A 14,269-nucleotide genomic window follows, 5' to 3' on the forward strand; every position below is an offset into this window, starting at 1 on the left:
TGAATTCTCTTGCCCAACCCAGAGTTGGCACTCAGTATTTCAGCTTCCTCTTTTCCAAATGAAGAAGGCAGGAAATAGGGGTAAATCCCAATGAACTATTTACTGCTGGTTGGGTGGTGGTTGTGATCTGTCTGTCAGTCCCCCTGACCAGCTCTCCTTGTTCCTAACAGCCTCCGGGAACCTGCCTTTGCTGTTGAGCCTCCTCTCCTTAGTGCAGTTGAGGAATGAGTCAGAGCAAGAACTGGACAGCATGGCCATGAAGCTGCTTCACCAAGGTGCCTTGACTGCTTGGAACAGTGCCTGAGGGCCCAGGGCTGGGCAGGCTGTGGGTCAGCCCTCATAGCTGTGGCCTTGCTCCTTTCTTCCACCCTTTCACCTTTTGGAAGAAGCTGGTGTGTCAGTCTATTCCTGTGGGCTTCTCTCTCTTTTTTTGAGTAGAGAAAGGTTTATTGCAGGGCCATGCAAGAATGGGACTCATGCCCCCCATAAAACCCAGACTCCCCGAAGGATTTCAGCAAAGCATTTTTAAAGGCAATGTGAGGGAGGAGGGTTGCAGGGTATGCGATCAACTCATGCACAGTTCTCTGACTGGTTGATCGTCTATGGGCTTCTTGATAAAGGACCTTCCAGATCTTCTGCTCGTCCTCTGGGGATGTTTGGAAAACAAAAACCAAAAGAAGTCACTGCAACAAGCTCCAGAATCAAGAAGGCTTGATTTTGTTCTCAGCTTAGTCACTAGTTATGCAACCTGGGGCAACCTCTAGCCTTTATAAGTCTTTGGTTCTTCATAAGTAAGATAATAGTGTGTATTGATTTAGGGTTGATGTAAGGAGTAACTTTAAATGAAGAATGCCGCAGGGTTCTAGGCACAGAGTAGGCCTTCAGTGGATACTGTCTATGTATCCTTCATTTTTCCTGGTACAAGTTCTGTTCTCCACCTCACCCTGCAGCTGACTCTGGATCTGATGATCCAGTTCAGAGATCTCTAGGCCTTTTCTCTCCCCAAACTTTATTAGGATCTTTTATTGCTCACTGATGCAGCCACCAATTCATAGGCAGCACCCTCAGGAAGATTTGTTGAGGAAAGCTTGAAATTAATAGGAAAAATGGTTTGTCTCCAGTCCCTGTGGAGTGTCGTGTCCTCTGGCCACAGGGTAGTATGGTATTTTCCCTGCCTGGAGCCCAGATCTCCTCATGAGAAGATCAGTGTCCAGCCTGGCCTGGTGCTGGTGATTGCCTGCCTGTCTTATTAGGTGACACTCAGCCAGGAGGGAGGTTTGTGCGTGACAAAAACAGCTGTCAAAAGGGCCTCTTAACAGGGAGACATAACAGACTGAAACATATAGGTGAAATGAGTATATATTTCCATATAACCCTTGAGTAGTTTTGTCTGAGAGCACTGAGAGTAGATGACTGTGGTTCAAGGGTGGGACTGTGGTTGGGAGGGGCCTGGTTGTCTGGTTGATCATGAGCCATGGAAAGTCAAGTGTGACACGGCTGCCAAAAGAGTGAATGGAGACTTAGGTTCATATCTCGGATGGTGGGGGCAGGGAAGCAAGGGCTGATAATTCCCAGGAGGAAAGCGTTGTGCTCTGTAGATGTCTACTCCACAGTGTTGTAACTGCTCTGATGAGGCAGGCAGAGTATGAGGAGGCATTTAACCTTGCCTTGAGAGATTAGGGGAGAATTCATGAGAGAGGTGAACTTTGAGCTGAATCTTGATTGCTGAATCAGAGGAAAGGTGTTTGCTAGATGGAGGTGGTACGAGAGAGAGAATGTGACAAGTTCAGGGAACTGCACGTCGACAGCTGCAGACCTCCCCTGGAAGGTGGTGAGTGCCTGTTGCTGGAAGAATGCAGAGACTTGATCATCTTTATGCTGATGGTGGCAAGTTGGCCTACATAACCTCTGCAAACTCTGCAGCCTGGAGTCTGGTTGGCACAAGTGATGTCAGAGGCTGCCTTTTGACCTCCTAAACTTGTGTGGTCTGTTCGTACATGCAGCTGTGGGCTGCTTGCCTGATGTTTGTTCCGATGGAAAGTGTGAACATGTCTTTGGGTTTGTCACTGCTTCTTTCCATTGGCAGTAACATCAGGGACACCTGGTTTGTTCTTGATCCCCAAGACTGACATCTGAAATTAGCCGGTTGAGGGCCATTAGCTGTAAGAAGTGTGAGTGCTGAGTGCTGGGACTCCCGAGGACTCTGATCTCTTGCAGTGAGCAAGCTGTGTGGGACATGCAGCCCCGCTGACTCAGACATCCTGCAGCCCTCCTTCAACTTCCTGTACTGCAGCCTTCACCAGACCACGCTGGGCAGTCAGAGAAGAGGTGCTGGGGCCCAGGCTGGCACTGTGAAGATGAAGGGAGGGTGCTGGGCGGTGTCTGTGGCTCTTGCTGCCCTCAGTTCTTCCATCTTAAAAAAATAAATAAATAAGGGTGTGTGTGGCTGGAACGGATGGTCATAAGGTCCTTTCTGGTTCCAATAACTTTGGGTTCTAAAACGAAGCTGGGACTCTTAGAGCCTCCAGGTGACCCTTTTGTTCATTCACAGTGCGTATGTAAAGCACCTTCTGGGTACTAATTGAGCACCACCTGCTCTGCCCAACCCTCTGCAGCCACTGCAGTGCTTCTGAGCAGCACGGCCCTGATGGAGCTTCTGGAGAAGGTGCTGGCGCTGACCTGGGCTGAGGAGGGCTTTCCCAGGACCGGGCTCCTCTGCTCCGCCTGGCTGCTCACTGCCTCCTTCTCCGCCCAGCAGCACAAAGGCAGTCTTCAGGTTAGTCTCTACCCCTGTGGCTTTGGGGCATGGGTGTCACTCAGAGAAATGTGAGAGTTCTGGTCTCAGCTCTGTGGCTTATTACGTGTGTAACCTTAGTGAAGTATTTACCTCTTTGAGCTTCGATTTCCTTGCCTACAAAACAGGAGAGTAACATGCAAGGCTGTTGTCAGGTTGATTTACATTGATTCATTTAGCACACATGGATCACCTACATGCCAGGCGGTACTTTAGGAACAGGAATAAAAAATGAATACAGTATACACCCCACACTTGGGGAACTTGTAGTCTTTAACCAAAGCCTTGAAAGGTAAATAAGACTGTGCCAGGCAAGGGGGAGAGCATGCTAGGCAAAGAGAATGAAATGAGCACAGGCCTGAAGCTGTACAAATTTAAGACATGATTTATGTATTTGAAGAATGGTGAGGTATCACATGGCAGGGTGTAGGGAGTGGACTGTCTGGCTGAAAGGGAAGGCAGAATTCAGCCCGTGATCTTGAAGTGGTGGGTGGTAAGCTGTGACGTGCCATACACATGGGAGCTGTCATGTGACTGTTAGAGAAGGTGATGCAGGGAACGGAAGTGCCACGGACTTATCCACAGTGCACCTCCTTTCCTCTCAGCCCCTCCCCCTTGTATGACCTTGGAATCCTAGTGCCCTGCATGGGCTCCTCTGTGGGCTGCTCTACTTTTGAGTGTTTCCCCTATGGCTGGCTACTCCTAGTAGACGTAAACCATTGCCTAGCCCTTGAGGTATCCTCTCACTGTGCTCAGCTCTGTGCCAACCTAATGCCAGGCACTCACTCACTGGTATAGAATTGAAGTAAGTCTTAAAGTTTTGGCTTCTAGACTTTCAGTAAACTGGCAGATCTACAGTATAGCAGATCCTCAGGTAGTTGCCAGTAGGGTCAACTTGGGACAGGAACCTCTCCTGCTTTTCTCTGTTGGGCCCACCCCTGCCCCTGCAGCCACCTGCCTGGATGGAAGCCTGCACCATGTCATCAGTTCTGCCCTGGCCCTCAGCTCACACCCAGCCAATCACCTAACTGCCTCTCCTCCGAGTCCTCCCCTCTGCCCTCTTTCAGGCCTGATCATGGATCCTAACCACCAAGGCAGCCTGTTCACAATCTGCTGGCCCCAGCCTCTCCGTCCCCCTGCCTCTCTATCCCCACGGCACAGTCTGTCCACACTTCCCCTCTGCCCACTCTCCTTCAGCACCTCTCTGTTGTCTCTGTGGCTGCTGAGACCCTTCCTATTAGGACCCCCTGCAGCCTTACTTCCTGTCATTCTGCCCTCTTCAGAGCACGTGCTTGCTCTTCTCCCAGTTTACTGTGCTCTTTCACATCTCCGTACCTTGTTTTGTTTGTTTCTGGTTGATTTTTAGTAGCTGTTATTTTTTGGACAGTTTTAGATTTACCAAAAAATTGAGCAAATAGCACAGAACTTGTACACAGCTTCCTCTACTAACAGATTAGTATGGCATCTCAATATCTTTATACAAGTTGGTTCTTCTGCCTAGAAACTGTCAATTCCACCAGCCAACAAGCATTTTTGAGGAATTGCTTTGTGCAAAATTGTGATAGATCCAAGTGGAGGAGAAGCTGCCCAAAGGCAGCTCATGTTCTGGGTAAGGAGAGCAGAGCACACTCACAGCTTTGAACCTGTTGCCTAAACTAACCCCTCAGTTTGGTCACTGCTTTGACATCAAAGAGCACATGCCCAGTGCTGATCCTCAGCTGTTCTTCACAATGGCTCTGGCGGAAGTGAAAGCAGGTGGTACTGTTCCCGTTTCAAAGGTGAAGGACCTAAGACAGGCTGAGAGAGGTGCAGGGCAGTGACTTGTCCACAGCCACTCACCTGGCAAGTGGAAGAGCCAGGATTTTGAATCTGGGCCATCTGACTCCAGGTCTGAGTTAGGTGGATGGTGGGCTGAGGTAGAGATGGACCTACAGATAAGGTGCAGATGCTCTCTGAGGATGGGGGACATTTGGGAGAAGCCGGGTTCTCCAGGTCTGAGCTTGATTTTCCTCCTCAAGCTCCTGAATCCAGGTGAGGTTCACAAGACCCTGTGTGGCCTTCTCTGTCCTTCTGGGTATGTGTATGAAGGTACACGAGATATTGTGGCAGGTTATTTTCTCCCCAGGCTCCCAGAAAGTGGGGGTTATGCCTTTACCCCATGCTCTGCCAGGTTCATCAGACGTTGTCCGTGGAACTGGACCAAGTACTGAAGGCCCTCAGCGTCCCGAAGAAAAAGGCTGCACTGCTGTCAGGTGTGGGGCCAAGAGCCTCCAGCAGGGAGAAGAAAAACCTTTCCCGTAGATTCTGAGATGGGACCACCCCACCCAGACAAGCCTGTGGTCACCCCACTATATCTCCATGGTCTTCCCCCTGTAACAGAGCTGGGCACAGGGAGGTGGGGAATGAGACAGGAACTGGGTGTAAGGAGTTTCCTACTTTCAGCTGCCATCTTACGCTTCCTGCGGACAGCCCTGCAACAAAACTTCTCCTCTGCCCTGGTTGCCCTACTGCCCTCAGGGGCCCAGTCACTGCCAGCCCCTGAGGACACTGTCCTAGCTCCACTGGGAACATCACAGGTGCTGTCCCTGGTCATCGGACTGCAGAACCTCCTGGTGCAGGTAAGGCCCTTGCCAAGTGGGACCCTGGCAGTGGAGCCTGCTTCTCCCAAGATGACGGCAGGAAGGGGTAGCTGCCTGTCAAGATCCTGGTATTCCCACCAAGGCCTGGAGAGTAGATTGATTGGTTTTAAAGTTACAGCAACAGAAACAAAACTCAAATTGTCTCATAACTGAGAAGTCCAGGGGCCAAAACTGGCTTTTGGCACATCTGGGATCCCAGAGGCTCAGGCAGTGTCATCAGAGCTCTATCTCTCTATCTCCTGGCTCTGCGTTTCTCTCAGCTTTCTTCTCATGGGATGGTATGATAACCTAGAGCAGCTCTTGGCCTCTATTCTTCTGGCAGAAAGTTTCTCTTTCTCAGTAGCCCCAAGAATTGAGTCTCGTGAGCCTGGCTTGGCAATGTGCTAGTCACTCTGCTTGAAACATGGGGTGCTCTGGTTGGCCTGGCTTGTGCCCCTCCTGAAGGATGGGGCATATGGTCAACTCTCCGTAACTCACATGGACTGAACATAAGAGAGGAGCGTTTCTGCAAAATAAAATTGTACTCAGAAGAAGGAGGAATGGATCCTGGACAAGCAAAAACTGGCCAATCTTGAGTACCTGGGAAAAAGTTGGAAGTGCCCAACTCTTAACTGATTAAGAGTTAATTTTTGATTGGAGAAGGAGAAAGGACACAAGGCCTAGACTTAGGGGTTGTTAGGGAGAATGTTTCCCCTGTTATGCATTTCATTAAGATATTCACCACTTTTTTGTGCTAACTCAGTGCCAAGCACTTGTTAGATACTTTGCACCCATATCTCATCAAACCCTCTTAGCAACCCAAGTAATCTTTTTATCTCAACTTAGAAAAATTAAGTAACCTTGGCCAGGATCCTGCAGATGGTAAGTAGCCAAGCAAGGATTCAAATCCAGATCTGCCTCATAATTTAACCTTCAAGTTGCTGTGTTCCAAAGGATAGCATGAGGAGAACGTAGGATTTTTTTTGTTAGTTTGTTACGTTAAAAAATAAAAACAGTCTTATTGAGATATAACTTGCACGTAGTAAAATTCACTGATTTAAGTGTAATTAGATGAGTTTTGACAAATATATACAGTTTTGTGAACACCAGCACAATCATGGTATAGGTTTCCAGCACTACAAAAAGCTCCAGTGTATTGCTTTGTAGTCAGCCCCCTCCCCATCCCTGACCCTTGGCAAACACTGATCTGCTTTCTGGCACTACGGTTGTACCAATTCTAGAATTCCATGTAAATGAAATCATACATTATGTTGTCTTGTGTGTCTGTCTGCTTCAACTTAGCTTAATGCTTTTGAGATTCATTCATAGTGTTGTGTGTATCAGTACTTCATTTCTATTTATTGGTGAGTAGTGGCCTAATATGTGGCTATACCACAATTTGTTTATCCATTTACCTACTGCTTCCCTGGTGGCTCACATGGTAAAGAGTCTGGCTGCAATGTGGGAGACCTGGGCTCGATCTCTGGGTCAGGAAGATCCCCTGGAGAAGGAAATAGCAACCTACTTCAGTATTCTTGCCTAGGAAATTCCACGGACAGAGGAGCCTAGCAGGCTACAGTCCACGGGGCCACAAAGAGTTGGACATGACTGAGCGACTCATATAACACCGATAGCTATTTGGGACTTCCAGACTTTTGGTTATTATGAATAAACACTGAAGTATAAGTCTCTGTGTGAATATCCATTTTTACTTCTCTTGGGTAAAATACCCAGGAGTGGGATTGCTGGGTCAAATGACATATTAGTTTTCCGTTGCTGTGTATCTACACACCACAATATAATAGCTTAACACAGAACCCACTAGTTATCTGACAGTTCTTTACATCGGAAGTCTGGGTGGGCTTAACCAGGTTCTTCACTTAAGAGTCTCACAAGGCTGAAATCAAGTTATTGCTCAGGCTGGGTGCTTATCTGGGAGGTCAAGGAAAGAAACGCTTCTCTCTCAGTTTGGTGTGGGGGTGCTCTTTCCTCTCTTTAAGGTTCCCCCTGTTCTGTCTTACATGGCCCCTCCACCCTCTAACCAGCCAGTGCATGTTGAGTCCCTCTCACATGTCCAGTCTCTCTGGTTCTTCTTCTGCCACTGGCCAAAGAAAACTCTGCTGTTAGAGAACTGGTGTGAGCAGATTGGACCAACCCAAACAATCTCCCTTTTGCCATATAATGTAACCTAATCACAGGAGTAACATCTGGGAGCAAAGGTCACGGGACCGTCTTAAAATTTTGCCTACAACATATGGTAAGCGTATGTCTATAAGAAACCATCAAACTATTTTCCAAAGCGGCTGCACCATTTCGCCTTCCCATCAGGAGTGCACGAAAGTTCTAGTTGCTTCACATTCTTGCCAATACTATTTATTGTCAGTCACAGTTAGCTATTGGTGAGCATGTGGTGTTATCTCAAGGTGATTTTAATTTGCATTTCCTTAATGACTAATGATAATAAGCTCTTTTCATGTGCCTATTAGAGCATAAAATTTTGTTTGGTAAAAGGTTCTGCTTTAAGAAAAAACCTACCCGTGCTGACTTAGATAAACTGCGGGATTCTTATAGCATCTGTAATTTGTGAATAGCTTAAGGGGCCCCAGGGCCCACTCTTTTCTGGAACAAAACAGTTCTGTCAAATGTTGGTAAATCATCAGTATACACACTGTAATGTGTGTGTGAGTGAGAGAGGAAACCAACAAACGTCTTGATTTTCTACACAGCCACAATCCCCAATCTGAAATCCTGAAATCCAACTGTTTTGAAAATCAAATGTTTTTTTCTTGGTTGGCAGCAAAACCCATTGATAGAGAAATGTGATGTGTACGTCTGTGGGTTTCATTGTTTTTTTGCAGAAGGACCCTCTGTTGTCCCACGCCTGTGTCGGCTGCCTGGAGGCCTTGCTTGACTACCTGCATGCCCGGAGCCCAGATGTTGGTACAAACCCTCCCTCTTCGGCGGTTGGAGGGAGCCAGCACCTGCCATGACACCCTCCCACCCCAAACTCCCATCCCCTCTTCTGTGATTCACACTTTTCTCTTTTTTTTTGGCTTGCGGGATGTCAGTTCCCCGACCAGAGATTGAACCTGAGTCATGGCAGTGAAAGCCCAGAATCCTAACCACAAGGCCACCAGGGAGCTCCCTGATTCACATTCATCTTAATTCTTTTAACAATACTGCAAAGGCACTGATATGTCCATCATACAGATGAGAACACTGAGGTTCAGGGATGTCAAGCAAGTTGCCCCACATAGCTCTTGCATGGCAGAGCTCCTCCCACATATAATGGGATATATGGTCTCCCTGTGCCAGGCAGCATGGGTCGATAGAAGCCCAGGAAAAAAAACCCTGGAGTCAGCTTGTCCAATGCCCGGCCTCTAGTGGAGCAACCCGTTTTTGAGCCAATAGGAGAAAGTTTTCTTCATCAGTGTTCAATGGCCTTTGGAAAAGCAGCATTAACAACGCAGTGACTGGTGTTTCCCATAGCCCTCCATGTGGCCTGCCAGCCCTGGAATCGGTTTTTGATGTTTACTCTCTTGGAAGCTGGAGAGAATTCCTTCCTCAAACCTGAAATCTTGAGACTTATGACTCTGGTAAGTGTAGAATGGATGTCTTGTGGTCTGAAGAATGTCATCCTCCAAGAAGGTAGAGGGGCTGGGTGGGCCTTCACCCTACAAGAAACCTGCTGAGAGAATTCCTCTAAATGCCCACGTCTTCTCAGCCCAGAAGACCTGGGCATTCTTTCTTATTCACTCACTAATGAAACATTGACCAGAGCCTGCCCACCACATGTCAGATCCTGTGCAGCTACCAAAGATGTCAGTGAGCCAACTGTTCTTTCTTAAGGGTCCCTCAATCTAGAGAAGGAGATAGACAAGGAAACTAAGACTTAAAATATGATGTTATTAATGGAAGAGAAGAAGATAATGCTAAGTGCCTAGAACACAGTAGGCACACTGAATAAACAATAAGGCAGTAAGCCTGTGAACGATAGTGAAACAGATGAGTGAATAACTCAATGGTTGGTGTGGGAACCCAGCAAAAGTAAATTTTTTGTTGCTGTTGTGCTGGGTCTTCACTGCTGCATGTGGGCTTACTCTAGTTGCAGCGAGCAGGGTTACTCTTCCTTGTAGTGCATGGGCTTCTCGTGGCGGTGACTTCTCTTGTTGCAGAGCACAGCACAGGCTCTAGGCACACAAGCTTCAGTAGTTGTGCCTCAGGGGCTCTAGAGTGGTGGCTCAGTAGTTGTGGCACACAGGCTTAGTTGCTCCGCGCCATGTGGAATCTTCCCAGACCAGTGATCGAACCTCTGTCGCCTGCATTGGCAGGCAGATTCTTATCAGTGAGCCAACAGGGAAGTCCTGATAAAAGAGTAATTGTTTCTGCCAGAGCTGGGAGGGACAGTTAATACTTGTTGTTGTTCATTCATTCAGTCGTGCCTGACTCTTTGCTACTCCATGGACAGCAGTACACCAGTCTTCCCTGTTCTTCACCATCTCCCAGAGCTTGCTCAAACTTCTGTCCATTGAGTTGGTGATGCCATCTAACCATCTCGTCCTCTGTTGTCCCCTTCTCCTCCTGCTTTCAATCTTTCCCAGCATCGGGGTCTTTTCTAATGAGTCAGTTCTTTGCATCAGGTGGCCTAAGTACTGGAGCTTCAGCTTCAGCATCAGTCCTTCCAATGAATATTCAAGATTGATTGCCTTTAGGATGGACTGATTGGATCTCCTTGCAGTCCAAGGGACTTTCAAGAGTCTTCTCCAACACCACAGTTCAAAGTCATCATTCTTTGATGCTCAACCTTTATGGTCCAACTCTCACATCCATATATGACTACTGGAAAAACTAGAGCTTTGACTAGATGGACCTTGGTTGGCAAAGTAATGTCTCTGCTTTTTAATATGCTATCTAGATTGGTCATAGCTTTTCTTCCAAGGAGCAAGCGTCTTTTAATTTCATGGCTGCAGTCACCATCTGCAGTGATCTTTGGAGCCCAAGAAAATAAAGTCTGTCACTGTTTCCATTGTTTCCCCATCTATTTGCCATGAAGTAATGAAGCTCAACGTTCAGAAAACAAAGATCATGGCATCTGGTCCCATCACTTCATGGGACATAGACGGAAAAACAGTGGAAACAGTGTCAGACTTTATTTTTTTGGGCTCCAAAATCACTGCAGATGCTGATTGCAGCCATGAAATTAAAAGACGCTTACTCCTTGGAAGGAAAGTTATGACCAACCTTGACAGTATATTAAAAAGCAGAGACATCACTTTGCCAACAAAGGTCCGTCTAGTCAAGGCTATGGTTTTTCCCGTGGTCATGTATGGATGTGAGAGTTGGACTGTGAAGAAAGCTGATCGCCGAAGAATTGATGCTTTTGAACTGTGGTGCTGGAGAAGACTCTTGAGAGTCCCTTGTACTGCAAGGAGATCCAGCCAGTCCATTCTAAAGGAGATCAATCCTGGGTGTTCATCAGAAGGACTGATGCTAAAGCTGAAATTCCAATACTTTGGCCACCTCATGCAACGAGTTGACTCACTGGAAAAGACTCTGATGCTAGGAAAGGTTGGGGGCGGGAGGAGAAGGGGACGACAGAGAATGAGATGGCTGGATGGCATCACCGACTCTGTGGACATGAGTTTGAGTGAACTCCGGGAGTTGGTGGTGGACAGGGAGGCCTGGCGTGCTGTGATTCATGGGGTCGCGGAGAGTCGGACACAACTGAGCGACTGAACTGAACTGAACTGAACTGAATGGGACCAGATGCCATGATCTTAGTTTTTTGAATGTTGGGTTTTAAACCAGCTTTTTCACTCTCCTCTCACTTTGATTAAGAGACTCTTTTGTTCCTCTTAGCTTTCTGCCATAAGGTTGGTGTCATCTGCATATCTGAGGTTATTGATACTTCTGCTGGCAATCTTGATTCCAGCTTGTGCTTCTTCCAGCCCAGCATTTCTCATGATGTACTCTGCATATAAGTTAAATAAGCAGGGTGACAATATACAGCCTTGATGTACTCCTTTCCCAATTTAGAACAAGTCTAGTGTTCCATGTCCAGTTCTAACTGTTGCTTCTTGACCTGCATACAGATTTCTCAGGAGGCAGGTTAAGGTGGTCTTGTATTCCCATCTCTTTAAGAATTTTCTACAGCTTGTTGTGATCCACGCACTCAAAGGCTTTAGCATAGGGAGGGAGAGTTAATGCCTATATATCTTTAATAAAAGAACCATTCAGTAGTGAAGGTAGCGTTTTAGCTGAGACTTGAAGGATTAATTGAGAAAGAGAAGGAAAAGTATTACGGGTATTGAGGTGAGGACAGCAGGTGTATGAGCACATGGTGGCAGGTTGGTGTGACCACACACTCTAGTGCGAGAGGCAAGGCTGAGGGGCAGGGAGTTGGAGACTGAGGGGTCAGCAGGGCCAGCTCTCAATGTCTCACAGTTCTCATTACTTCATTGTCCCAAGACACAACCCCACCTGTGCGTACCAGCGTTGAGCTCCTTGAAGGCAGAGTTCCGTGGGCTTCAAATCTGTGTTCCTAGCCCAGTGCTGGGCATGGCAGGGACATAGGAAATGTTTGTGAATGGAGGAGATGCTGAGTCACTGCATGCTTGGCTTCTCTCCCTGGCCCAGTTTGTGCGGTTCCGGAGCAGCAGCATCCTCTCTCAGGAGGTGGGTCATGTTCTGCAAGGTGCAGCTTCGACCGACCTCTCTACCCTCCCTGGCTCCACACTCCAGGCTCTGCATGGCTTCTTCCTGCAGGTAAGTGGGGAAGGGATGCCATTTAGCCACTGGGAGGCCAAACCCTCTATACCATCTTCTCTTGGGGCGTGGTGGGAAGGGGGAACTCTAACCACAACAGCCAATGGGAGGTCAGGAGTGCAGGGAGTGGAGGGCAGAGAGGGCCTGTGTGAAGTGGGCACTGAGAAAGCCTGTCTTTCTTACCCTCCATTTTCTCTAGGTCCAGAGCATGGGCCTCCTGACTGACCACAGCATGGCCCAGACCCTGCAGGCCTCCTTGGAGAGTCTTTCCCCCAGGGCCTCCCTGACTCAGCCACCCCTACAGGACATGCTGTATCCTTTCTTGAATCTTAGAGCTTTGACCTGGGCATGGTCACCCAGGCTATGGGAAGCCACGGCATCATGCTTCAGAGTAGAGACGTACCCTGTATACAGCCCTGTCCTCTTAAGGCAAGCAGGGGTCAGTGAGAATAATTAACAGTGGGAGCAGTGACAGTGACTTGTTCTGTTTGTTAAGTTCCTACCAGGGACCAGTCATGTTACATGTACTGTATCGAATCCTCACAATAGCTAGGGGTGTTAATGCAGTAGTAACTTATATCAGAGAGGTTAAATGACATGCCCGGATCCACACTGATAGCATCAGGATTTGACCCCAGATTTGACCATCTCCAAAGTCATATCACCAAACTCAGAGGGAGTGACCCCTTCCCCAGGAGCTTTGGAGAAAGTTGCCCAAGCCCAGCTGGCACAGATGCTGCCCTGAGTGTAACATGGGGGACGGTGCTGGGTGACTGGCAGGTCCCCGAGAAAGCCAGGGGCTGTGGCAGTGGTCACCCGCCCTCTGAGGGGTTGCTCTGGTGCTCCAGAGACACTTGGTCTGGAGGTGTGTGTGCTGGGGTGGGGGTGGGGGTGCCTCCTTACAGACTCTCCTCCTTCCCCTTCCATGGAACAGTTCCCTCCTTGATGTATAGTGACCACTGAGCTCAGGTATTCAGGTCCCAAATTTAGAGTCCATCCCATTATTCTCAAGAGCACCTCTGCTCTTGTCTGACTGTTTTTGCCCTTTGGGCCCCAGAAGCGTGGTTCTCCCCTGGTTGGCCCCACCTCCTTGCTGTTCTCCTCTCATGGTTGTTGCCAGCTGCCTGGGAGGGGTGTCGGTATCCCTGTCCCACATCAGAGACTGACCCTCCGGCCGGATGCCTAGAAGCAGAGAGAACTGAGACCTGGAGAAGACAAAGTCAGGGCACGGTGGTTTGGGGGAAATGGATGACAACTGCAGCCATTCATCTGGGGCCATGTACTCCGTCATTGAAACAGAAATCAGGAAATAAAGTGATACACTCAGATGCCTGTGTGGGCTCTCCAAAAACATTTCACTTTGCACTTACCTGGGCTCCCTCCAGCTGGTTCGTCAGCCAGGATGGGTGGCCTCCTCAGGGAGAGAGGGGGAGGACTTGTTCTGGTTACACTCAGTTGAAGACATTAGTCAGGCCATCTTTGGGGTAGGAGAGGCAGAGAGAGGCCATGTGTTTGGTGCTGCTGTGATCCAGGTGCTCTGGGGTCAGTTTATTTGCTCCTTTACCTCAAGTGAAAGTGGAGAGAGGTACAATTTCCAGGCAAGGAAAGTAAGCAGGTCAGAACTTTCTCAGCCTAACTAAAGGAAGTGGTTCCAGCTTATCTCCTTCCTGGCTGAAGCAGGTGTGCCTTTCGCTCCTGGCTCTCCTCGGAGTGTGTATTTGTGCACCCATGTATGCAGTTCTTCCAATGTCTGCTTCCACAACTGCCCACTCCTGTTCTGCGCTCAGCTCACCCGGAGTGGCAGCTCCCTCACCGACTCTCTGCTAGGACTCTCTCAGAAACTCAGCCACTGTTTATTGGTGCCAAATAGTAATAGAAACTTGGAGTTTTGGGTGAAGTAGAAAAGAGTAGCTTTTATTGCTTTGCCAGGCAAAAGGGGCCACACTGGGCTAATGCCCTCAAGACTGTGATTCACCCTGGAGGAGGGTAGTGAGGAATTTTATAGTCTTCAAGGGGCAGGGCATGATCCATGCACAGTTCTTAGATCGGTTGGCATCAAGATGAAGTTTCAAGTATCATCAATTTTCTGGTT

General features: G+C 48.3%; 1 protein-coding gene across 1 annotated transcript in view; it reads left to right on the forward strand.

Moving 5' to 3' along the window:
* Positions 1-13,505, forward strand: part of MEI1 (meiotic double-stranded break formation protein 1) — a 63,532-nt gene extending 50,027 nt beyond the window's left edge. The window contains exons 22-31 of the mRNA XM_055396274.2: positions 171-275; positions 2,218-2,328; positions 2,616-2,776; positions 4,965-5,046; positions 5,237-5,412; positions 8,271-8,352; positions 8,902-9,008; positions 12,049-12,177; positions 12,377-12,489; positions 13,298-13,505. Of these exons, the coding sequence (XP_055252249.2) occupies positions 171-275; positions 2,218-2,328; positions 2,616-2,776; positions 4,965-5,046; positions 5,237-5,412; positions 8,271-8,352; positions 8,902-9,008; positions 12,049-12,177; positions 12,377-12,489; positions 13,298-13,343 (1,112 nt within the window). The 3' untranslated portion in view covers positions 13,344-13,505. The remainder of the gene's footprint in view (positions 1-170; positions 276-2,217; positions 2,329-2,615; positions 2,777-4,964; positions 5,047-5,236; positions 5,413-8,270; positions 8,353-8,901; positions 9,009-12,048; positions 12,178-12,376; positions 12,490-13,297) is intronic.
* Positions 13,506-14,269: the final 764 nt, after the last annotated feature.

The sequence above is a fragment of the Moschus berezovskii genome, chromosome 6 (assembly GCF_049115385.1).
Source record: "Moschus berezovskii isolate FMDL1 chromosome 6, NW_MosBer_1.0, whole genome shotgun sequence".
Taxonomy (NCBI): domain Eukaryota; kingdom Metazoa; phylum Chordata; class Mammalia; order Artiodactyla; family Moschidae; genus Moschus; species Moschus berezovskii.